Source organism: Monodelphis domestica, chromosome 4, assembly GCF_027887165.1.
Source record: "Monodelphis domestica isolate mMonDom1 chromosome 4, mMonDom1.pri, whole genome shotgun sequence".
Classification (NCBI taxonomy): Eukaryota; Metazoa; Chordata; class Mammalia; order Didelphimorphia; family Didelphidae; genus Monodelphis; species Monodelphis domestica.
This window is the reverse complement of record NC_077230.1, coordinates 363398845-363425192: the sequence shown is the minus strand read 5'-3', so window position 1 is coordinate 363425192 and position 26348 is coordinate 363398845. Positions and strand designations below refer to the sequence as shown.

The following is a 26348-nucleotide window of genomic DNA, read 5'->3' as shown; positions in this document are numbered from 1 at the left end:
ATTTTCACGGGCTGTTCCCCATACCTAGAATGCTCCCTCCTCATCTCTACTTCCTGGATTCCTTTTGAGTTTCAACTAAAATAACACTTTTGCAAGAAGCCTTTCTTAATCTCCCTTAATGTTCCTGTTGATTATCACTGAATTTTTTTATGTCTTGTTTATACATAATTGCTTGCATATTGTCTCCCCTTGTTAGATCGTGAGCTCTTTAATAACGGGGGCTCTTTTCTCCTTTTCACATATATCCTCATCACTTAGCACAGTGCCTGGCACATCATACAAACTTAATAAATGTTTATTAAGTATTAACCGAGCATGGAAGGGTTATGATTGCCACAATAGACACCCAGGTAGAATGGGTCCCAGCATAGTGCCATCAAGGTCACCTGGGTCCTAGAGGACATTTGGAAACTCCTCTGGTCCCATATCCCTCCCCAGGCTGCAATCAGCAGACACCCCTTTAGCAGATGGATCCAACATCACTAATCGGAGACTCCCGCTGTAGAGAGCGTACCTTCTCAGGCAGCCCCTATCTGTGTTTCATTAAAGAGACGCAGCCTTATTCCATTAATTCCTCATTTGCTGTCGGCAAAGAGCTGATACGTACATTTTTACCTGGGGTGGTTTTAATCAGTTAATTTAACCAGAAACATTAATAATGCATTTCTTTGCCACAAGGCTGCTCATCTGTTGAACAGCTTACCTGTTGGAGAGGAATAGGGCCTCCTGTGCTTGGGCGCCCTCACACTGGGAATGGGATGAGAAGCTGAATGTTTAATAGGGGCTCCACAGCAGGAGACCGAACATGCCTGACAGCTCCTCCTGGTCAAAGCACACCCAGGCCCAATCCCAATCAAACCCCTGGTCCTTGCCTTTGATCAACATTTTTCCAACTAGTTCTGGGTTCTAGAATAACCTTTCCTATAGGAGGCAGTGGACAGAAGGTAACATAGGACAGAGGGCAGGGTGCTGAAATTGGATTCACAGGACCCAAATTCAAATCTTGGCCCTCAAGAGAGGTCATTTAGTCTTTCTGGGACCACTCTGTAAAATTGACAGAGGGTGTTAGCTCTCTGTATAAGAAAGGGAATTTAATAGTGATCCCCGAGTTCTCTTTTAGTTGCAGATCTACGATCTTATGAATAATCACTGTATTTTATTTATTTGTTTGTTTTACATATAATAATAAATTTCCACATAAGTTTTCCAAAGTTATATGACCCAAATTGTCTCTCTCCCTCTCTTCCCCCCCCCCATCATGTAGTTGGCAAGCAATTTGATCTGGATTATACATGTATTATCATGCCAAACATATTTCTTCATTCATTCATTTGTTTATTTATTTATTTATTTACTTATTTTAATCACTGTATTTGAAATGAGACCTGGGTTGAAATCCCACCTCTGTCACTTATTTTGTGACTTTAGGCAAGTCATTTAGCTTTTTTGTTCATTTTCTTCATCTACAAAATGAAGAGGTTGGTCTAAACAGCCTCTATGGTTTCTCTTCACCCTAACTCTGTGATCCTATGTTAATAAGTCAGTGGCTGGATGGATCCAGTCCTAAGGTTTCAAATAGAATCCTTAGGATCCAATTTTTTAAATTTATCTGACTTATTTTACATTGCCTTCATTTCTCAATATTTCTCGTTCACACATACACATGCAATGAACTATCCTGTGTATCAAAGAAAAAAAAGGAAAAAGAAATCAGATCACTATATAATCAGCCAACTTATTAACCTGTGTATGCAGTGTACAATACTCACAGACTCCCATTTCTACAAAGTGAGGGAGGCACATTTTCTCAACTCCTCTCCTTTGCCAACTTCTTGACCATTGTAATTTCACTGTGTTTAGTTTAGCTGTGTGACCCTGGGCAAGTCACTTAACCCCCATTGCCTAGCCCTTACTGCTCTTCTGCTTTGGAACCAATGTAGTATTGATTCTAAGATGGAAGGTAAGGGTTTTTTTTTTTTTGCAGGTTCTGCTATGAATTTTTTAGTGTATGAGGTCTTTCTTTCTTTTACCTCCTTAGGGTATATACCTAGTAGTGAGATCACTGTGTCAAAGGATATGGACATTTTAGTCATTTGTTTTAGTATAACTCCAAGTTGTTTTTCAGAGTGGTTGGACCAATTCACAGTTTCACCAACAATGTATTAGCATGCCTATTTTATTTTTATCTTTGTCACTTTAGCCAATTTGCTGATTGTACATTCAGTAGGGCCTCTGCATCCTTGTTCCAAAACCTGTCTCCAATGACTGAAACCACAGATATTAGGGAACATCTGGTAACTCCCCTATCTCTGCACTCTCTCCAGCAGTACTCCACAGGCTTCCACTCTTTCTCAAACCCTTTAAAAATGAAAGTGAAAAAAAAATTAAAGGCAGAAGAAATCACCTCTAAGGGCTTTGAGGTTGATGTCAGATAACTGAAATTGTGGAAATGAAACTATGGATAAGGGGACCCTACTACATCTGACTTGCTTTTTAACCTTGAGCAACATCATTCTACTCTAGGTCTCAGTTTTTCTGTATGAAAAATGAAAAAGCTAATCTCTGAGATATTCCAGCTCTAAATTTATTGGATTCCTTAAGGGAAACTCAGAAGTTACCCTGCCTCTCAGGAGGACTTTGGCCTGCCCCTCAGCTAGTACCTATTCTATTTTTAAGTGCTTAAAGGGAGGTGAGCTTCCTATCTCTGTTAAGAACCCTGACTATTAAGAAATTCTTTCCGCATCTTCATGTAGCATGTAAAGGAGTTTCTTGGTTACCTCCCTCTGGAATGTTAGATCCAGAAAAACAGTAGGCACCTTCCCTAGATCCTACATTTTTAGGAAGTAGAAGGAAAATTATTACATTTCCAAGAACTGACCACAGAGAAGGAAATCCCCTTCTATCTCTGGTCCCTACTCTTACATGTCAGGTTGCAGTTAGGGCCATATCACCCTGAAGATTTGGTTCCTGGGCTTTCAAAACGGAATCATGGAATCTCATAGTGAGAAGAGACCTCAGAGATGCATCTAGGCCAACCCATAATGGCAGAAGAAGTCCTTCTACATCATACTTCATCCATAGTAATCCAAATTTCATTTGATCCACAATGAAAGGGAACCCCTGGCCTTCAAAAATCAGCTCAATCCCCTTTTGGATATTATTTCCCCACCTTGACATAAACCCCAAATCTTCCTCTTTGCAAGTTCCACCTACCATACCAAGTTTTGCCCTCTGAAGCAAAAACAGAACATATGTAACCTCTCTTCTATATAACAGCCATTCAAACACTAGAACAGTTATATCCCTCATAAGTCTTCTCTTCTATGGGCTAAATATCCCCAGTTTCTTTAGTAGATCTTTATATGACTTGCCATAGAGACCCTTTGCCATACTGACTCTTTCTCTGAATATAGTCCAGTTTATTCCAAAAACATAATTTCCAGAGCTGAATGCAATAATCCAGAAAGAAAGCCCAGATCTACAGGGCTAAAAGAGATAGGTCACAGAGCTGGGTTGGGGCTGGCATGTCCCAAAACTCATTAAGGATTCAGCTCTCCAACTTCCTCATTCTCATTTTCTACACTGAGCCTCTCTTCTTCACTGACTAGACTTGGGGAAGAGCCGTTAGAGATGCTTCCAGGAAAACTAGAGCTCAGAGGGCTCAGCACATTTTTAAAAATAACTTTATTGCTGTGTTTTGTTTTCACATAACTTCCCCTTTCCTTCTCCCCTCCCAGAGAGCCTTCTTTACAACAAAGAATAAAAAGGGTGGGGATGAAAACAGTTCAGCAAAACTACTAACACTTCCAAAAAGTCTGACACAATACAATATCCTGCAAAGGAGTGTTGAAATCTCTGGGGTCACACTTGCCATAATTTGATAGCATTCCATTCTGATTGCTTTGTGGTTATTCTTTCTAATTACATTAGTGTAACAATTATGTATTTTGTTTTCCTGGCTCTGCTTACTTTTCATTGTATCAGTTCCTACAAGTCTTCCTATGGGTCTCTGTATTCATTGTAGTAATTCATGTAGTCATTATTTCTTTCATCTGAGTAATATTCCATTTCATTCATGTACCACAATTAATTTAACAATTCCCCAGCTGATGAGGAATTGATTCTAATTCTTTGCCACCACAAAAAGTACTGCTAGATGTATATTGGTATATTCCAAAGATGTACTTTTCTTTTTATCACCTCCTTGGGGTAGATACCTATCAGCACATGTTTTAGAAAAATGTGACTTTGCATTTGTTTTTAAGTCACTTCCCTTATTAATTCAATGGACAAGGGAGTGAGAGAAGTCTGGGTTAGAATCTAGCTCTAGCATTTATTAGCTGTGTGATTATGGCTGTTATCTACCTTGGGTTTCATCTGTAAAATGGCAGATAATCTTCTTTCCTTCATAAGATTGTTATACAGATCAAATGAGAGAATGAAGGGGAAATATTTATACTATTAATGATTAATATGAATTATAATAAGTATTATTATGCTTTGTGCTATATCTCCTCATACATTAATAATATTGAAACATTATTCTGAAAGAAATTATAGATCACTGAGCCTTCATTTTACTTCTTGAAGAAACTGAGACTGAGAGGTAAAAGGATTCAATTTGTCAGATATAGAAGTTGAACTAAATGACTTCCAGGATCCCTTCCATTTAAATCAATGATCAAGTTTAAATTCACTAATAATTGTCCAAGGAATCAGAAGTAGTGAAGCTTGGGGTTCCTTAGAAAAGAGACAATGTCTTCTCTGCCTCTCATCTCTCCTCTCCATACTATACTTAAAATGAACATGCAATTAATGCTTGTTAATCAATTGTTTGGCCACTCTCCACCTCCCACATACCATTAGCCTAATACCATGGTCCAATGGCTTCATCAAATCAAAACCCCGAGGGATTTTGTGTCTGCCTCCTGTTGAGCAGAACTCAACCACTGTTGAGAACAGTTTCTTGGAGGGGTCAAAGGTGGCATCCAGGAGGGCTCTGCCGAGCAGTATGGGGCAAAGGGGAAATAGTTCTTGCCAAGAAGGCAGAGATGTGGATTCAAGACTCATTCCTGCCACTGACTTGTGATGTGACTTTCTGTGGGTCTTTATTTCCTTTTAATGACTGACTAAAATTAAAGGCAGCTTGGAGAAGTGAAAAGAATGATAGAGTTAGTTAGGAGACCTGTTTTTACATCTTGCCTCTGTGACTTTGGACAAGTAACTTAACTAGCATGTCTGTCCTTCATCTGTAAAATGGAAGGATTGGACTAGATGCTCCCTGAGTTCTTTTCTGTTCATGAACTTTGGATCTCTCAGAGCTCCATCAGCTTTGATAGTCCACAATGTTATTAGCAGGAACAGGGGTGGGATAAGCATAGGAGGGAGATCTGAATAAGATTTGCTGCTTCTAGTGCCCTGGATGGACCCAGAATAGGGACGGAACCCACGAGCAATTGAATGCAGCTTGTAGTGTAGCCTCCTCTCATTGTGTGGAAGCCCCTGAATATTTTGATCTGTGGCTTGATTTGGGGAAGGGTCTGGTTTGGGGCTAGATCAGCTCAAAGGTAAAATAGTAGGGACAGGTTTGGGATTCCTGCCATGGATCCAAGCTGGGCTAACATAGAACGTTACAATTTCTCTGCTGTGTGAAGTATGTGAGAAGGGGGTGAGGGCTAGGGGAGGAGAGTGAGCAAGCCCATTCTTGTCTGTAGAAGAAAGGTGTGGTTTCCCAGCCTCTCTCCTGGCCCTCCCCATTTGGCAAGGAACCAGGCCTACCTTCTTCCTCTGGCCTCTCTGATGGCTGAGCTATTTGCTTCTCCTTTCCCAGCCAGTAACGATAGGGGCCTGGCAGCGGGACCTGTTAGCAATAATTTCCACCTCTTCTGCCGCCTTCAGGATCCTCACAGCGTGAGTGTGTGTGAGAAGGCGAGAGAATAGGCTGAGCTGGGGAGAGACAGGAAAAGCTTCTGCTGGAAATTCACAAATTGGTCCCATTGAGAAATGGAGCCTTTTCTTACCACCAACCACCAGCCCTCCCTTATTTACCAGGCAAAGCAGTCCTTGTACTGAAGGGAGAAAAACACTCAGGCGAAGGGGGCCAAGGCATATTAATATCTCATGTATATAAATTATGATGCTTTAAGGTTACACAGCAATCTGCTGCATTATCTCATTTGATCCTCACAACAAGCCCGTGGCTCCTTATACCCATTTTATTTATGGCAAAACTGAGGCTGAAAGAGGGAAAATAACTTGCCCAAGGAGTAGAGCTGAGCTTCAAAACTAGGTTTTCTGATTCTTAAATTTATCTTTATCTTTCCTTGATACAGTTTATCACTCTGTCTCTATGATGCTTCCTTTCCTACTGGATTACTGTTTCCAGTTCAGGGGCCACTAAAAAGGGACCTGATACTGATTCAACATCTTATCCCCCTCCTCCACAGGGGATTGGACCAGTGCCTCCCACCCCCACCCCTCTGTGTGAGAGTATAAGGAGGAGCTAGCAGTCACATTTTAGAATCAGATCCACATTTTCTACTTAGGCTGCCAGTCCTAGGAAGGACTTTAGAAAGTATCTAATCCAAATTTAGGAAAACTGAGAACTCAGAAAAGGGTAGGAATTTGCCTTTAGTTGTTCAGTCATGTCTTATTTTTCATGACTCCTTTTGAAGTTTTAAATATTTGAATGGTTTGCCATTTTCTTTTCTAGCTCATTTTACAGATGAGGAAATAAAGGCAAGCAGAGTTAGTGATTTGTCCAGGGTTGCACAGCTAGTAAGTGTCTGAGACTAGATTGGAACTCAAGAAACTGAGTCTTCCTGATTTTAGATGTTGTATTCTATACACTTTACCACATAACTGCCCAGGGACATACAGTCAATGGCTTTCACAATTGGACTCTAACCCAGGTCTTCTTTTCTCTAGTCTTGAAGTTGTGCACCATATCAGAGGAGGAAGAAATCTTAGAGGTCATTTAATCCAGGTATTCTTAGCATTTTTTTTTATTTCCTGGACCCCTTTAGCAGCCTGGTGAAGCCCTCCTCAGAATAATGTTTTTAAATGCATAAAATAAAATACATAAGATTACAAAGGAAACCAAAAATTATTGAAAATATAGATATATGGTTTTTTCCCATCCAAGTTCATGAACCTCATGAAATCTGGTCATGAATATGGACCCCAGGTTAAAAATCTCTAATCTAGTTTAACTCCCCATCGCCTCAACAACTGATTGGTTCAAGGTCACTTGGTGAATTTATGGCAAAGTCCAGGACTATAATCCATGTCACTCCATGTTTCAACATGAGAGATTTGATGGATAAGACTGGGCAAATGTGTGAATATCCTACTTACCCCTCACTCTTATCTTTGCATCTCTGGAAGTTACATGCTCACAGTAAGTAGTAATAATCTTTTTCAAAGGAAGGGAATATCCCTTCATTTAAGGGTTTCCACCTCACCCCTCCCTCCACTGCAATTTCTAAATAACTGGTCAGGTATAATGTCAGGAAGAAAAAAACAAAAAATTCCCTGCCTTCAAGAAGCTTACATTCTGTAGTAGGAAAGTGACATGCTCCAAGGTAAGCAAATACAAAATGGATATAGAAAATAAATCACAAGTGATTTGGAGTTGTATAAAAGAGATTAGACTTGGCACTAGGGGATAAAACAAGGAGAAATCAGAAACTTTCATAGGGGCATGAAGGAGATGATGACCCTTTAAATTTGTATTTTTTTAAATTCTGAACTTAACAAGCACTAAAAGTAAAAATTCCCAAACAAAAAGCCACCCAAGCCATGAGCTTTTCCATATACAAAGTAAAACACAAAAAATGAGATTATATATGAAAGTGTGAATCCCTAGTCTATATCACTTGCTTCACCTTTGTTTTACAGATGAGCCTGGCCAGCTGTTTTCACTTCCTAGTGTATCTCCTTTTGTCCTTGCATCTAGAACAAAGGTCCTTAGGCAGAGAACCATGAACTTTAAAAAATTTATATTTTGATGACTATTTTTCAATATAATTAATTTTCTTTATAACTCTATATATGCTATTTTATGCATTTAAAAATGATTCTGAGAAGGTATCCATAGACTTCACCCAGCTGACAAAGAGGCAACTAGATCGCATCAGTGGATAAAATACTAGGTTTAAACTAAGGAATGTCAAAGTTCAAATCCAGCCTCAGACACTTACAAGATGTATTTATTGCTGCATGCCTCAGTTTCCTCTTCCATAAAATGGGAGAAATAATAGTGAGTGCCTAGCTCACAGGACCATTAGGATCAAATGAGATAACATTTGACAGCACTTAGCACACTTCCTCTCACAAAGTAAATGCTTACTTTTCTTTTTTCCCCAACTATGACACAAAAAAGGTAAGAACCCCTGATCTAAAATATCACCTCTGTTTTTCTGTATCCTAGTGATGGGCAGTGTGGTGGAATGTGAGGTCCAGGGGAGTTTAATGACTAATCCCAAATCACACATTGAAGAGCTCTGTACAAGGGACAGAGCTCAGATTCAGACTCTGGTCCTGTGATTATAAATCCATTGCTCTTCTGACTATATCACAAGCTTAAAAGAGGCAGATTTCAACTTGATGGAAAGAACACATGCTGGAAAATCAGTTGTTCAGGACAGGAATGAATTGTCTCAAGTGGTAGTGAGTTCCTTATCTTGGTATGTATTACTTGGATGGCCCCTGCCATTAATGTTGTAGAGATGATTTCTCCCCTGGAAGGGAGATTGGAGGATGATATCTAAAGTCTCTTCTAGCTCTGAAGCACTTGGATTCTAATGACATTTATTGAAGATGATGAAATAGGAGGCAAAGGAATTTGTGACTATCTCCCATTGTTCAGACACAACCATGATCACAGGCAAAGTCATAACAAGACATCATTACATCCTGTAGAAAGTTTGGCCATTATTTCCCCTCTGTGTTACCAGTATAGTAGAATATGAGCCTTCCCAGTATCCATTGATTATCATGAAATAACTCATAAGTTCCATGAAGAACAGAATTTTGTGGAATAATTTTCCCTACTTTCATCCAGAGCTCTGATTTCATTGCTTTAGAGAACTTCCAGATGGGAAACTCCCCTTACTTTAAAAAATTTTATTTTTAAATATTTTCCATGTTTACATGATTCATTTTCTTTTCCTCCCCTGTTCTCACCCCACTCCCACTCACAGTCTACTGGGCTGTACAAATATTACCACTTGATACTTATTTCCATATTATTTATTCTTGCTATAGAATGATTTTTAAAGCCTAAACCCCAAATCACATACCCATTTATACATGTGATAAGTGATGTCATATCTTTTGCTTTTGAATTTCTACTCCCATAGCTCTTTCTCTCAATGTGGTTAGAATTCTTTCCCATAAGTGTTTCAGGAGTGTCCTGGCTTGTTGCATTGCTACTAGTAGCAAAGTCCATTATATTAGATTGTTCCACAAATGTTTTACTTTCTGTGTACAGTGTTCTTTTTCTGGTTCTGCTCATTTCACTCTGCATTAGTACATTGAGGTTCCCCCAGTTCATATAGAAATCCTCCATATCATCAATCCTTAAAGCACAATAGGGAAACTCCCTTTACCAAGTAGATCACATCAGCACTTCAACCTATAGGCTTAGAGAGTTCATTGGGAACATTAAGACTTTGAGTAACTTCCCAGGGTCACACAGCCATTCTATGGCAAAGGTTGAGTTTTGAACCCAGGTCTTCCTGACTGCAAGGACAATTTTCTATGCCTCATGCTGGACTGTCTCTCATTTTAAAAAATATACATTCATAGTAAGTTTCCTCTAAAAATATTCCCACTACACATGATTACCTCAATAGCTAACTGTCTTACCTTCCCTCTGTTTTTTTCTCATTCTGATGATGAGTCTAATTTCTCTCAGGAACTCTATTTCTTAGCCACAGACTGATCCCTGGGGTCAGATAGCCTGCAGGGAACCCCTCCCTGCTACTTTCAGTGCATTAAGAATGTGATATCCATACTCTCCTATGCCCCCTCCCATCCAGGAACTATGAGGGGCAGTGCCATGTGTTTAGGAAGTTCTCTGGCTTGACAATCAAGAGAGTTTTTTTCCTTCAGCTTTAGCATTTTCTCATTGAGTGACTTTGAACAACTCATTCCCTTCTCTTTGAATTGGTTTTCCTTTCTATAAAATAGACTATCAATCAGTAGGTAAATACCTATTGAGTAAATACTTATTTAGTGCCTACAATGTGCCAGTGCTAGATTAGAAAGACAAAAATTAAATAGTCCCTATCCTCAAAGATCTTACATTCTATCAGGGGAAATTTGTACACATATAAGTATATACAAAATAAATGCAATGTAATTTGGCAGTAAAGCCAGTCTCTAGGAGAATCAGGAAAGTCCTCATGAAGAAGGGGAAATTTGAACTAAATTTTGAAGGAAATGAGGGAGTCCTTGAAAGAAATTGAAGAGAAGTACATGATCTCCAAGTTCCCTTTGAGCTCTTAGCATATAAATTTTAAAAATCCTGCCTGTGAAAGAAGTAGGTCTCCTAACCTCTGAGACATTTTACCTGCAGGAAATCTCATCTATGAGAGAATCCACCTGCTGAAGGTCCCAGCTGAAGAGGATGGCCTTTGCAAGATCCTGCTATAAGGAGTGGTACCTTGGACAGCTCTCACTTGTGAGACTTATCTCCATGGTCAGGCAGGAACTCTATATTAGGAAATAACAAATAATTTTGCTGCTTCCTTAAAAATAAAATGCACAATTGCTCCTTGATGCCAGGGACCCTGTCATTACAATTGTATTTTCTTTATTTAAAAAACTGATAAGAAAAAAGAACTAGAAGTTGATTCTAATTAGGGCCCTTTCTTGACTGCTCACTCAGGATCTCTAGAGATCAATTAGCTGGCTTTTAAGCTAAAATGCAGCAGCTGAATAAGTATTTAACCTGCATAGCAATTGGTATTTAAAATACTAGAGGATGGGGCAGTGAGAGGAGGGGGAGGGGTTCATGGCCCCTTCATGGTCTACACCCTAGTTCCCCCCAGTCTACCTCCTCTCCCTTTCTGGATCTCGGAAATGCCCCCAAGCTTTGACCTGCTGCTGTCTGAGCCCTGGAAGCTCCGGCTGCCAACCTGCCAGTGTTAGCATTATTATTCATCAAGTCAACACTGTGTCTTCCCTGTTTCTGAAGTTTGCTAATGAGCCCAGCTTCTTACTCGTGGTTGTCATAAATTTGCCACCCAGAGAATAGCCCCTCCCCCTTAGCTTAGCCCCATTAGCTAGGCATGAGCCTCTCTGTGTACTCACTAGTGACCTAGTACAACTGCAGCATGCAGAACATATATTCATTGTGGACATCCAGCCTGGGCTATGATGGTATGGGGTGCAGTGGCTGGGGGATGATAGAGGAGGTGAGAAAGAAGATGATCCCCCTTCTTTTAAATGAAGACAGTCTTAAGTGAGTGCATATTAGCTTGGTAATAAAGCTTCGAGAAAAGAGTAATGATCCAGGAGTCCAGAAATATGGGTAAAAAGTACCCTGCTCTGTCACTAATTCAATAACCTAAGGCAAGTTGATTCATTTCTTCAAGCCTCAGTTTCCCTGCCTGTAAAATTCTGGACTCTAATCTTCCTTACATTAATTAAAACTATTCAAAAGTAGAATCATCTACCTTAGGAGGTAAGGGCATCCCCCTCCCTGGGGGATAGTTAAGCAAGGTTTGGATTATTTTGATGCTTTCCTACACAACCATCTTCAGTGGCTATTTGTTATTCCTGGGGCAAGATGCAAAAAATGCTTTTCAATTTAGAGGTTAAAGCCCTTAAGAACCTAGATCCTTTCCAGACTTATTGAATATTGCCCCCTTTTATGCTCTCTGCATTCCAGTCTTCCAGGCTACTTGCTATTCCTCAAACCTGGTCCTCTATTTCTCCATTCTGTACCTATGCACAGTGCACAGGGGTGTATGGGGTACTTAGGGAGGAGTAATATCTTTGGTATGGAGGGCTTGTTTTGCCCTCCTAGGGCAGCTCTCCAGCCTCTGACCCTCACCTGACACCCAGCTCTCACTTGTGGCTCCCAGTAGATGCTAGCATGCGGCAGTGGCCACACCCCGGGCAACGGCTTTGACAGGCTAGCTAAACCTTGTGAGGGTAGCCATCGGGTCATCGTGGACCCCTGGTGAACCAGGGCTTTGCTCACCCAGCATGTGAAGACTGCTTCAGCTGAACAGGCGGAAGAAACCAATAAGAAGGTTCAACAGCTGAGATGGCGACACAGCAAAGCACTGTGGAGTGCTTAGAGCGTGTTGGAGCACAAAAGACAACACGGCCATCCAATGCAGCTGAGGAAGTCTCCAGGTGTAACGACTTTTCGTGCCACTGGACCCAGGCTTCCAACGCCAAGAGAGTGGGACTGTCTCTGTGCATCGACTTTTCCACTTAAATCTTCATGCACAAGTGTCTTTGTGCACAAAAACACAGAAAGGCAATCATCATCCTCGGTTACCGAGAGACTACTACTACCTATGCACAGGCTGCCCATTGTACCTGGAATGCTCCAACCTCTACCTCATAAAATTCCTAGCTTCTTCAAAACTCCATTTACATGCCTTCGAGTATGAGAAACGTTTCCTGATCTGCAACACTCTCCTTCCTCACCTCCATCTCCTGGCTTCTCTGGCTTCCTTTAAACCTCAGTTCTTAGTGCCTTCTGGAGATTGTTTTTCTTTTGTATATGTATTATGTCTACACACATATATGCATACATATCTCCACACACACAGGCACATGAGTACATGTATGAAATGCATAGATATAAACATCTGTATCTAGATATATACATTTATAAAACATGTATTATACAAATATTTGTACATATATGTTTATACACATATGTGTGCACACATATCTTATTTGTACATAGTTATTTTCCTATTTCCCCCTGAATTAGATTTTAAGTTTTTGAGAAAATGGATTCTTTTGCCTTTCTTTGTAATCTTCAATTCTTAGCACAATGACTGGCAAGTAATAGGTGCTTAATAAAGGCTAGTTGACTAATAAATAGATCACTAATTGTAAGCACTCTCCCTCCTCTTCATTTGATTATGTATATCCTTATATGTTTACATATTTTTATTAGTAAAGGAGAATATGGATTTCTTGAGGACATTTCTCAAATATTTCTTGTTTTGCATCTATGTACTCTGTACCTTCCTTATGTTTTGCGTCATAGGGGCAATGAGTTTTAACAAAAAGAGCTTTGAAGTCAACTTTGGTTCATAGTCTGCTTCTGATAACAACTAGTCGTGTTCTGTTGAACAAATCACAATAATATCTAATGTTTATGTAGTGTTAAGGTTTGCATAGCACCTTACAAATATTTTTTCATTTTGCCTTACAACTTCCCTGGGAGGTAGGTACTATTATTATCTGCATTTTACATCAGGAAACTAAGGTAGAGATAAAGCAACTAGTCCAGGTTCATACACTTAGTAAGTAGTGTAAAAATGGAGATTTGAACCCCAGACTTCAATTCCTTGGTAGTTCCCAGAATTCCCTAAAATCTCACCTGAGGTCCTCACCTGGGCTGAGAACAAAATAGGTATTTAGACTAACTGTAGCGCCTACTCTCTCTCTGCTTCCTCTTGGAGGCACACGCAGCTCTCTACCTACTGGGCAAGATGTAGGGTGCATGTGCTTTCTTATTTTGATTTTCTTTATTTTAGCAGAGAAACTAATTTTAACTGTTTCAGTAACTGAGGGAGATTTTGCACTCCGGTGTTGGTGACACTAGTCCCAGAGCTATATCTACTGTGTCACCTAGCTATTTCATTCCTATAATGAAGATAATAATGCAAAATAATAACTTGGGGTTATTGTGAGGCTTAAATAAGTTTATATCTACCCATCAATAAATATTTATTAAATGGCTATTATGTGCCAGTAATTGAGCTAAGGACTGGGGATACAAATTCAAAGAGTTTCCATTTGATAATGAAATACTTTGTAAGCCTTAAAGTGCAATCCAATTGCCAGATATTATTATTAAGAGTTGCTTGTTGAACTGAGTTGGATGACCATTTCTCAAGCATATTACCATCATAGAGGGGATTCTTGTCCGACTGCAGGTTAGGATAGACCAAGGCTTCTTAACAATTTTATTGATGTGATGTACCCCCTCAAGGCATTCTGGGGAAATCTATGAACCATTTAGGTTCAGAGAAATATTTCAATGCATAAAATAAAACACACACAAATGCAAAGAAAATCAAGTTTATTGAAATAAAGATGTAATTTCTCCCCCTTCCAAGTCACAGACTGCCTGAAATAGATCCATGAACTCTTAGGGGTGCCTTGGACCTCATATTTAGTACCCTTGGAACAGATGACCTCTGAAGTCTATCCCAACTTGAAATTCAGCTTCTCAGGATTGCTCACCCTTCTCCATAGTCCCTGCATTCCGTGTAGCTTTACATGACCACTGCATTACATGTTTTCCTTCCAAAATCTCCCCTAACATAGTATACTGCATCTGAAAGACAACAACCATATTGCAAAAACTACCAAACTTGAAGTCAATTAATCAGTCAGGAAGTACTTTATTTAGTTCTTATGCTGTATTATCCCAAGGAATACAAAGACAAAAACTGTGAGGAGCTTTGCGATGGTGTGTATCAATCAGTCAATCAGGGTATATAAATCAACACCCCTTTATTAAGTACCTACTTTATACTAGGGACTCTGCTAAACATTGGACAAAGAGCTCAAGAAGACCATAGAGATCTTATCATCCAAATGTCTCATTCTACAGGTAGGGAAACTGAGGCCCAGGAAAATCCTCTGCAAAATGAAGATGACAAATCCCCATTGCCATGGCATTCTAAGGCTATGTAGAGTATTTTCCTCACCACTGCCCTGGGAGTTTTAGGAAGGAGCTGAGGCAGGATTCAAACCCAGGCTGAGTCCATCCTGTCTGTATGCTTGAATGCCTCTTAGTAAAGACACTTGGCACCCCTTTCTCAGGGGAATGCTGTGTTCGCTTTATGAACAGCCCTGTAGTGAGGAAAGCTGTTAGTAAGCCCTTTTCCCAATCTCAAATTCCCCTCCATCCTTAGCCGTTTCCTCGGTTTCTGCTGGTGGATATTAAACCCTTCAACTAAGGCCTGCCTCTGAAAACAAATAAAAAATTCACAGAGGAGTGTGTGCATGTGTGTGTGTGTCCACATGTTGCACTGTCTTGGCTGGTCTTTGAGATGAGAGCAAAGGGACCTGTTTTGCAGACAGTCTCATTGATCTATCGGCTTGCTTTTTCCTGGCCAGCCCCATCACTCCCCTTCCTTCAGCTTCACAGTTAACCACAAGGGGAGGGAGGAGGCAGAGCATTGAGATATCATTCCTCTGGTGTTCTGATCACCCACTTCCCCAGCATAATGACACCCTCCCCCCTTTTCTGGGTCTCTGGTAGCAAGCCAAGCTGCTAGAGATCCTCTGGCCTAGGTCGATAGAAAAATATTTGACTTGCATGTCCCTGTGTTGTACAGACAAAACTTGACATACGGCAGATCAATTAAAACAACACAAGGGGAGCCCATGGGGTCAATTGAGAGCTGTCCCAGGGGGAAGGGAAAATGAGAGATCCTTATATTCCTTCCATTAGCCAAGCAAGCTCCTCCCTCGGACTTCCCTGTCTCTGTTAATCATTCCAGCTTCCCATCTCAGGGTCACCTCTGATCCCTCCCTCTCCTTCATCATCATTCTTTATATATGGTCAGTCCCTAAACTCTGTTGATTGCCTCTCTTCTCAAGAACTCTATCTGTAGCTGTAACAAACAGTATTGGTCCTAGAGAAGAGCACCCCTCGCTCAATAGAACGTAAGCTTCCTTGAGGGTAGGGTATATATATATATATATATATATATATATATATATATATATAAATATATATATATATATATACACACACATATATATATATACAAAGTTTATTTATATGTATATATACATGTATATATAATGTTTATATATGTAATATATATATAAAGTTTATTTAATGAATTAATTTAGAATATTTTCCCATAGTTACATGAATCCTGTTCTTTCCCTGAGGGTAGGGTATATTTTGCTTCTATCTTGGTACTGCCAGGGCTTAGCATAATGCTTGGTGCAGAGTAAATGCATAATGAACTAGAGAGCCTAGCACTATAGGGCTATAGATTTAGAACAAGAAGAGACTTTGCAGATGATGGAGTCCAACTCTCCCAGTTTGCAGATGAAGAAAATAAGAAAGAGAAGTTAAAATCCAGGGCCACACAACCAGTTAATATGGAAGCCAGAATTTAAATCTGGTTCTTCTTGACTCCAAGGATGATACCCTATTTATAATAAAAGAGCCTTTCCTCTTCTTGGCAGAGAAGATGGAATCTATAGGGACAGAATGGTGTATGCATTTACAAATGTGGTAACTATATCCATATTTTTGGATGTGGTAACTATCCACTTACCTATGATCTTAAATAAGGGGCTGGAAGAGAGAGACCTTTGAGGTTATCTAGTCTGCAGGCTTCTGTTTCCTCTGGAAAGTGATATACAAGCCTATTCTCCAAAAAAAGTCAAAAGCTCACCCATCAGGGGTGGGGATCTAGGGAAGTAGTCTGAGGTTCCACAGGGGGGGAGATGAGGGGGATGGCCATAAATCAGACCTCATGACGATATGGCAGACAGAAAAGTGATAGATTGATGTTAGCTATTAATTATGTGTTATATGAAAGTCCCAGTGCTGGAGCCTACAAAATATTGAGCATATTACATTCAATAAATTCAAATTTGACACTTTTAGTAAGCACCTACTGAGTGGAAGACATTGCTCTGGGTGCAGGGAATAGAAGGATGAAAAACTTTGGTGCCCCACAGGAAGTGTCTGTGATAAATAGAGAGAGGCTTGATGAATGTGAACTAGATTTTGGTGAGAATCTTAGGGTTTGGTGGAAAAAATTCCAAAGTTTCTAACGTTATTAGAGGCTAAGGCATAATGTTATGGTCTCAGTAGAGGAAGAGTAGCTTTGCAAGAGGCCTTGGAAGGGAGCCTTATGGCAAGTACAGGGACATAAAAGGAGGATGGGCTCCAGAGGGAAAAGGACTGACTCTAACACCATCTGAAGACTATTAACTGTATGCTAAGTATAGTTATTCCTATTCTATGGCTGGAATCTGAAGCCAGAGGCTCTTTGAGAATGGCCAGAGTAGGTAGGTAGGAAGGTAGGTAGGTAGGTAGGTAGGTAGGCAACAGCGCATTCTTTAAAGGGCTTATAATGGGCCAGACACTTTATTTGTTAAGCACTTTATAATTATTCTCTCATCTGATCCTCACAACAACCCTGGGCCATAGGTGCTATTATTGCCCCCATTTTAGAGTTGAAGAAACTGAGGTAGACAAAGGTTAATTGACTTGTCCAGGGTCACACAGTTAGTAAGTGTTTGATGTTAGATTTTAACTCAATTCTTCCCAATTCCAGGTCCAGTTTCCTATCTACTATGATACTGAGAAGAGTAATATATGAAGGCACAAGATGGTACGATGCCTGAAAGCATTATAGGGAAGGAGATGCAAGAAAAGAATTATTAGTTCTGAGGGCATTTCTGTTTTAACTTTGGCTTTTATGGACTAATGAGCATAGCATGACCCTGCCCCATAGTCTTGCCTCTGAGTGCAGAGAGGACCAAGAAGATCCTGAACTCACTTCCCAAATCTGGGAATCCATCTCTTCATTGGCTATGGTGGTGACAGGCATACTGCTGGTCAGTTGCAATTGCTGTAACATAACAGAATTGGATCAGACAGTGCAAAAGGTCTCTTTGGCCTCCTGCCATAGTAGATTGAGACCTCCTTGAGGGCAGAAATGGTCTTTTGCTTCTTTTTTGTATCCCCAGCACTTAGCACCATGCCTGATACATAATAGATACTTAATAAACTATTGCCTAACTGAGATGTGGCATTCTTTTCTCCCTGCTCTAAGGTGTCATCCAGTTCTAATAGTCTATGTCCTTTCTTCTAAAGCGTGTCCAGCTCTTACATCCTATGTGCTAAGATTCCCTTCTAACTCCAGCACTCTTTATTGTTTTTGTTTCAAGGTCTCTTCCAATTCTGATACTATAATCTATCTTCCAAGACTTTCTAGCTATGACCTTCTATGCTCTTATGTTCTAAGCTCTCTTCCAGCTCTTATGTTCTCAGTTCTATGTTGGAAAATCTCCCAGTTCGGGCATTTTATATTCTGTGGAAACTTTTGCAACACACATGGGTCCTCTCTAGTGGCTCCTGCCTCTAGTATCTTGTGAGCCCAACTCTTGGTCCTTGATTTCCTTAGCAATCCCAAAGGCTCAGCTCCTTGCCACCATTGTTTTAAAGCTGAAAGCAATGACAATTATTTTCATAATTAACTAGCTCTTCAAATTAATGCCAATTACACTATGCAATCATGATTAAGACTCTGCATTAATCAACTGTGCCAACCTACTTATTAGCCTCTTTAAATAACGATCATGAAGAATGTATGGGAAAGAAGGGAAAGAACCAAGAGAAGCCAAGATCAGTGGTTTGTTCCTTTGAGCACAGGCCTGAAAAAGAATTCTCACTCAGAGCAGCTACTGCCTTTCTGTATGAGCAAAACTGTGGTGGAGTCCTCTACATGTGGAAAATTCTATCATCTATTAAGGTTCCCTGGTAACAGAACAGTATTTTAGTGGAGATGGGGAAACAACTCTTGGCTAAGAAGGCAACAAATCTTGGGTTCCAGTTTCTGCTATGCCAGCAGAGGGCAGATTTTTTCTCATCTTTGGGCCTCAGTTTCTCCCATGTGCAAAAAAAGAGTTGAACTAAATCTCTAAGTTCCCTCTGAAGTCAGACAAATTGTGACTCTTTCTAAGACCTCATATGTGTGTTCATTCCATGAAGGCCTTTTTAGGTCTATCAACTTCTGTTCATGGCCTTGAGACAAAGGTTAGTTCTTGAGTGTACTAAAAGGAGGCAAACAAAGGCACTGAAAATCAAAAGTGACAGCTCATTCAAGAGTAATTTCCGCTTGGCTTTAGAGAATGTTTGGGGGCTTATGTTTGAGTATGAGCCTGATAGATATTCCAGGAATTCACATTAAAGACAAGAAAGAAACTTGGATGACTCAGGAGATGCTGGAACCCAGCCTGGGTTGGGGTTGGATTCTACTCTCTCCCTTGTCCCTCAGCAGCAACTTAGGCAGAGATGCCTTTCCCACTATCATCTCTGAGTTAGTATGTCTTATTATTATCAACAACAAGCATTTATTAAGTTGTTAAGTGTTCCTCTCTCAAAAAGCTTCCCCGCTGTATGTAAAGTGAGATCAATTAGAGATTTGAGATGTCAACACACACAGAGATGTTAGGGGAGTGAGTAATGCAGCAGAGGGGATGAGGGTCATCGCAGAGGGAGGAGGCTACCAACAGAGCAAGCCATTCAGAAAAAGGGGTGCCACTTCTCAAGAGAGCTCCGATCAGTACAAGTAACCAGCAGCAGAAGGGATTGCTGGTGGTCAACAGTCAGAAGTGTCAACACAGCAAGCAATTCCAGAAGAAGCTATGTCACTGTGGTTCCTTAGCTGGAAGGAAACTCGAGCAGCCACTCTGCCAAGGAAAGTTGCTGGTGTAGACTGGGGATTGTATCATTCTTCTCTCCAACTAGGGTCTGACCCCTTAGCAAGACCACAAGTTCACATGTATAATATTTGGGGGTGGGAGAGTTTTCTGTGATTGCTTATTCAGAGTGGGGGTGCTGGTCCCTGGGAAAGCCATCCTTGCCCTTGACTCCTTTCACCTCTTCTGATTCAGAATGTGACTATTTCTAGAGGACAGAAACTTGATGGGAACTGGGTTCCCAGAGATCATTCCCTCTCCAGTCTCACTCCTACCCCAAGAATAGGCTCCTTCCCAATGAGAACTCCAGCTACAGAGATAAGATATTGCATATATATATATATGTATATATCATATATAGAATATATAACATATTGCATATATATGTTTTTTTGTGTGTGTGTGTGTGATTAGGAGTCATGAAGAGCTGCAGAGCTGCTTCCCACATTAACCATCCCTACGCAAATCATTTATCTTCTCTGACTCTCAGTTTCTTTATCTGTAAAATTAGCAGTTACTTTATAATGTGGTCTTTTGGGTGAAATGAAATCTGTAGGTGGAGCAAAATATAAAAAGACTGATCTTGAAAGTCAGGAAGACCCAAGTTTAAATCCAGCCTCACCTACTTCCTAGCTTTGTGACCCTAGGCAAGTCATTTAACCTCTGGCTGTCTCAGTTTCTTCAGCTGTAAAATGAAGATAATATTAATAACTATGTTACAGAGCTCCTGTGAAGATTAAGTGAGATACCATTTGTAAAGTGCTCTATAAATCTTAAAAACATTGTATAAATGTTGGCTGTTATTATTCTTATTATAATTATTATTTATCTAAATCTAAAAACCTACCAGCTAGCTATTATAGATGGGGTAAGGGAAGGAGGAGAGGGGATTATTTTGGCTGCCAAAGAGTTGAAACTGCTATTTCTAGGAACCTCCTCTCCTCAATCCCCTGCCAGCCTTTTCTTCCCCCAGGAACTTTTATCTCCCATGGTCTGCTCCTCAGTTCCATCATGTCTGCATTAGTGGTGATAATCCCTATTATATTTTCATAGCCATGAGTGCCCCCTCCCGGGGCACTCAATACATCCCAATACAAGCATTTGTTAAGTACCCAGAGACACAAAAAAGAACAATAATCCCTGCCCTGGTGTGGATAGATCACCAGGCCTGGATTCAAAAAAACTTGAATTGAAATCTGGTTTTTGACACTTACTGATTCTGTGACCCTGGGCAAGTCACTTAATCTCTGTTTACTTCAATTTCTTCATCTATAAAATAAGGATAATAATAACAGCTACCTCAAAGGGTTGTTGTGAGGATCAAATTAGATAATAATTAAATGCCTGGAACATAGTGAGCATTCTATAAATGTTAGCTATTGTTATTAATATTATTATTATACTGGGTGAGATGCAGCATGCAAGCAGATGTATATAAACACTCATATGATAAACATATAGGTGCACATACATATATAATGTTTATACGCACATATGTACATGTGTAATGTAAGATGTACATATGTAATATCATTTGAAGAGAAGAGAAGGGGTGCTAGCAGCTGTTTCTTTTCTTCTTCTTCCTTTCAATCTTAGAATCAACTGTGTATTGATTCCAAGGCAGAAGAGCAATAAGGGCTAGGCAATGGGAGTTAAGTGACTTGGCCAGGGTCACACAGCTAGGAAGTATCAGAGGCCAGATTTTAACCCAGGACCTCTAGTCTCTAGGCCTGGCTCTCAATCCACTGAGCTACCTAGCTACCCCTGAGCCAAGACTTCTTGGTGTCTTGGTGAGGAGTGAAGGTGGTTCAGACTTGAAGATCAGCACCAACTTCTTTTTCTGGTGAAAAAAGATAGATTCCCCACTTGCAAGGTTCCAGTCTCTCTTATCTCCCATGATCTCCTTCCTAACCTGCACTGGAGAGAGCCCATGGACTACCCAGTTAGACTGAGGGATAATTGGTGGATTGTTAATAGAAGAGCCTTTTAAGGAGTCAAGAAGATGTCAGATCAGGGGCAGGACTCAATAGCTCCTGGCTCTGTCATGGCTGCATGACCTTGGTTAGTTTACTTCCTCTCTCTAGGTCTCAATTTGGCCTTCTATAAAATGAAGAGATGCTACAGGATGATTTCTGAGGTCTCTTCCTGCTTTGCTTTGAGCCATTCCATTATTCTTCCTTTTGAGTTCTCCAAAGATGAGTTAGAAAGGGACAGACATTTGGGAGAAAAAACACTCAACCTCAAACCTATTTAGGCATATTTTCTGAGAACCCAGAATTGATGGGGAAACATCAGTATTCCTTTCCCTGTAACTTCCAAACGTGCTGCCTTGCTTAAGACCTTCTGGGTTCCTTGTGACCAGTATGTTAGGAAAACCTGGGTTTGAGTACTGACTTTGCCAGTAACTGCTTAGATATCTATAAAAGTCCCTTCTACTCTCTGGTTCCTTTTCTTCACCCATATGTAGTAGAAATAATCCTCCTCTTGCTTTCTGCATGAGATTATTTTTAGGAAAGTGCCCAATAAACTATAGGGCACTGTAAAATGTGAACCCTTATGATTTCCTTGGTGGGAAACAGGGTTGACCTGGTTAGAATGGCCATTAGGTATGCCTTGAGCAGAGGACCTTATATTTCAAGCTGGTCTCCAAGGGCCATTTTTTTGCTGTCAGTCCCAGATCCATCCTTCTCTCCTTCATGGCTGAGGTTCAGGCAATTTTACCCCTTTGATCCTATGTAGGATAAAGAAGCTTCTTTGTAGTAGAGTGGAAAAGACAACTGAATTTGGAGTAAAAACCACATTCAAATACCTTCTCTGCCACTTACTACTGTGTGACCTTAAAAAAAAGTCGTTTCCATAATCTTTACCCATTTCTTCATCTATAAAAATGAGGATAGATTCAATCTATGCTTCCTTCCTTCTTTAAACCCAGGATTCTATGTCTTGATCCTATGATTCCCCACATATTTAAGAAAGTCTGGCCTTCATTCTCATGTTGGTGTGGAACCCCATCTTTCCTCTAATTGTAGAAGATGGAGAACAGAGAGCTCCTCTGAGATCCTCCATTTAAGGAGGGTGCTTGGGCTAGTCATCTCTTCATTTCCCATTTGCCTGAAGTCCTCTGGATTTTATTATGCACCTGTACTGGTGATTCCTCTCCTCCCCACTTTTAACCTTCTTTTAATCTGTTGTCTCCCCCATTAGATTCTAAACTCCTTGAAGGCAGGAACTATCTTTTGCCTTTCTTGGTATCCCCAATGCTTAACAGAGCACCTGGAACATAATAAATATGTAATAAATATTGACTTACTGATTTATTAACTGGTAGGTGTCTTAAAGGTTAGGCCATGTAGATGGGAAAGAGAAGATGAGAGTTCCCCAGGGATATGATTCTATAAGGGAATCTGGCTTTTCCCTCCCTGAACTCTGAGCACTGTGGGTTTTACTTCTTCTGGGGGAAGACAGAGGAGAGTTCCTCAGCCCAGGCTAATTCTAGGGCCTCTTTATTGCAGGAGGGATCTTTGAGTATGCAGATGGACCCAATGCCCAGGTCATGAATGCAGAGGAACAGGCCTTCCGATTTTCTGCCAACATCATCAACAGAAACAGAACTTTGCTGCCCAATACCACCTTGACTTATGATATTCAGAGGATACACTTCCATGACAGCTTTGAAGCCACCAAGAAAGGTAAGTTTACAGTCTCTTCCTTGACTTTCCTCTTCCTTGGAGGAAGGATTTCTTCTAGCTCCAGTTGCCTAAAGGCCTTAGAACCATGACTAAGAATATAGGATTAGGGATTGGAGGTCCATGGTGTTCCCAGACATAGGAAATTCTGTTGGGGTAGCACTTGAGAGAAAAAGAAAAATAATGGAGATAACAGAGAAAAATAAGTAAAGAAGAGTAAGAAAGTAGAAGTGGGAGATAGTTGAGAAAGGTTGATATGAAGGTGAGAAATGAGAGGTCAAAAGAAAATGGAAACAGGTGAAGAGGGGGTTAATAAGAAGAGGATCAAGATGGTGGATGGACGAGAAAGGGAAGAAGAAGAAAAGAGAAAGGAAGAAAGTGGGAAAAGAAGAGGAGGAAGGAAGATAGATGAAGGAGAATGCTTCAAGGGGGAGAGGAAAAGAGGAGTAAGATAGAGAGATAAGAAGGTGTCAAGAGAGGAAAAGGAAAAGAGGAGAAAAAGAAGCAAGGAAGAGAAAAGAAAGAGGTAAAAAAGAGTGCAAAAAACTATTGGGGTAGAAATTTAGAGAGAGGAAATTATATAGGGAGATGAAAAGAAGGGGACTAGTGAGGGGAAGAAAGAATGATAATGGGGAAAGAAAGAGAAAGGAATATAGACGGAGAAGAAAGGGATAAGAAGGGAAGAAGAAACAAGAAAAGGAAGAAAGGGAGGAAAAATGAAGGAGAGAAGGGGGGTAAGAGGGAAGTTGAATAACTGACCTAAAGAATGGTTGTTAAAGAATTTAATAAATTTAGCTTGGTGGGAGTTGTCAAATGGGATGTCTCAGAAATCTATTGCTGGTCCAGTCAATCAGTGAGCATTTATTAAGCACCCCCAATATGCTAGGAATTGTCCTATCTCTGATTTTTTTTAGCCCAGTGCTGTTAGACATTTCCTTTAATAAATGCATAGTGGCATGTTAATATATTTTTGAAGATTATATAAATGAGGAAGTGATAGCTTGATGGTAGGGAGATATTAAGTGACAGAGTCAGAATCCAAGAAGATATCAGCAAGGTAGAACATTGGGCTTAGTTGAATAACATGAAATTAAAAGGGATAAATGTAAAGTTTTCTATTTAGGCTCAAAATATAAGCCTCATAAGTCTAGTTTGAAGGAGGGGTGGCTAGATAATACTTCATATGAAAAAGTTTCAGAGGTCTTAGAGAACTGTAAGTTCAATATGAGTAAATTAAGGGCCATATCAATGACAGAGTTCATGAGTTCTTAAGCTATATTGAGAGATACTGGACTAGTGACTCCCCGGAACAAAGATCCAGAGACCACATTTTTTTTTTCCTGGGGGAATTTTTTTCTGGTGCTGAGTGCTGGGTACTTACTGGAGGGTCAGTGAGTGCAGTCAACTCTCTAGATCTGGTGGGTCTTATACCAGGCTTCTCTTGTCCTTCTTGCCATCTTCCCTGAAGTGCTCTACACCTAAGCGTTGACATGTTGTCTCCCCCATAGACAGTGAGATCCTTAAGGGCAGGCGATGTGTTTTCACCTTTCTTTGCATACCTGGCATATAGCAGTATCTGATAAATATTAAGTACTTTAATGTGTTCTGACTAACACCACATCCCTTCCCACCTTCCCTAATTGCTCTGGGAAGACTAATCAAATCAGTGCTATTATGGCTACTGAAAAAGGCTACAACTGACTTCCCTTTTGCTTCTCTAACCATCCCAATGACTCCCCATACTCCCAAATTCTCTTTACTGTCTACCACTCCCCTTTATGTCTTGTCTAACCTTACTAGAATGTAATTCTCTTGAAGGCAGGAATTGTCACATTCTTGTCTTTATACCTACAGTAACAAGCATTGTGCCTGGTCCATAGTAGGTGCTTAATAAATTCCTTTTCATTTGCTAATTACAGGAAAACCCCAAAGCATTAATAGTTCTGCATTTCTTTGGTTGGGGCAGATCACAATTGGAGTATTATCTTTATTTGGAGAGCCTAATTTTAGAAATAGCCTTGCTATTAGTTAAAAAGGGCCCAGTAGAAGGGAATTAGGATTGTAGGGGACCTCAAGATCATATGAGAATGAATTTAAGAAACTGGGATGGAGTAGTGTTTAGCCTGGAGAGAAAATTTAGTGAGGACATGATAGCTGTCTTCAAGGATTTGAAAGGTTGGCTCAGAACTAAGAATAATGGATAGAAATGGCAGAGAGTGACTTCCTAACCATTAGAACTATCTAAAAGTGGAATGAATTGGTAATGGGTTCCCTCTCCTTGGAGGTTTTCAAGCAAAGGCAGGATGACCACTTTGGGGAATATTTTAAAATATATTTCTTTATTTTATTTTATTTTTCTCAATTAAATATAAATTTTTTAACATTAGTGTTTTTAAATTATGAGTTCCAAATCTTCTCCCTTCCTTCCTTTCCCTCTTTGAGAAGACAAGCCATTTGATATAGATTATACATGTGAAGTCATACAAAACATATAAATATATATTTCCATGTTAGCCATGTTGCAAAAGAAAATACAGATCAATAAAGGTAAAAATAAAGTTTATTTTTTAAAGTTTACTTCAATCTACATTCAGACCTCATCAGTTCTTTCTCTGGAGGTGGATAGCATTTTTCATCATTGGCCCTCAATTCTCTTGGATCATTGTATTGCTGAGAATAGCTGTCATTCATAGTAGATCATGGTACAATATTACTGTTTTTGTGTACAAGGTTCTCCTGATTCTGGTCACTTTGCTTTGTATCAGTTATTTTTTTCTGAAACACCATCCTTTTCATTATTTCTTATAGCACATGGGATTCCATCGCAAACATATAACACAACTTATTTAGCCATTCTCCAATTAATGGGCATCCTTTGAGAGAGATTTTAGAGAAAATTCTCAATCTAGCATGAAATAGAAGGTTTCTTCCAACTCTGAGACAGAAAGAGAGGTAAAAGTGAAAGGAAAGAATCAAGAGAGTGAGAGA

At 40.0% G+C, this 26348-nt stretch overlaps 1 protein-coding gene across 2 annotated transcripts in view; it reads left to right on the top strand.

Moving 5' to 3' along the window:
- The window catches only part of GRIK3 (glutamate ionotropic receptor kainate type subunit 3), a 344698-nt gene that overhangs the window by 158362 nt on the left and 159988 nt on the right, over nucleotides 1–26348 (top strand). For both annotated transcript variants that reach the window (XM_001380822.4, XM_056795163.1), the window contains exon 2: nucleotides 23187–23363. In XM_001380822.4, the coding sequence (XP_001380859.1) occupies nucleotides 23187–23363 (177 nt within the window). The remainder of the gene's footprint in view (nucleotides 1–23186; nucleotides 23364–26348) is intronic.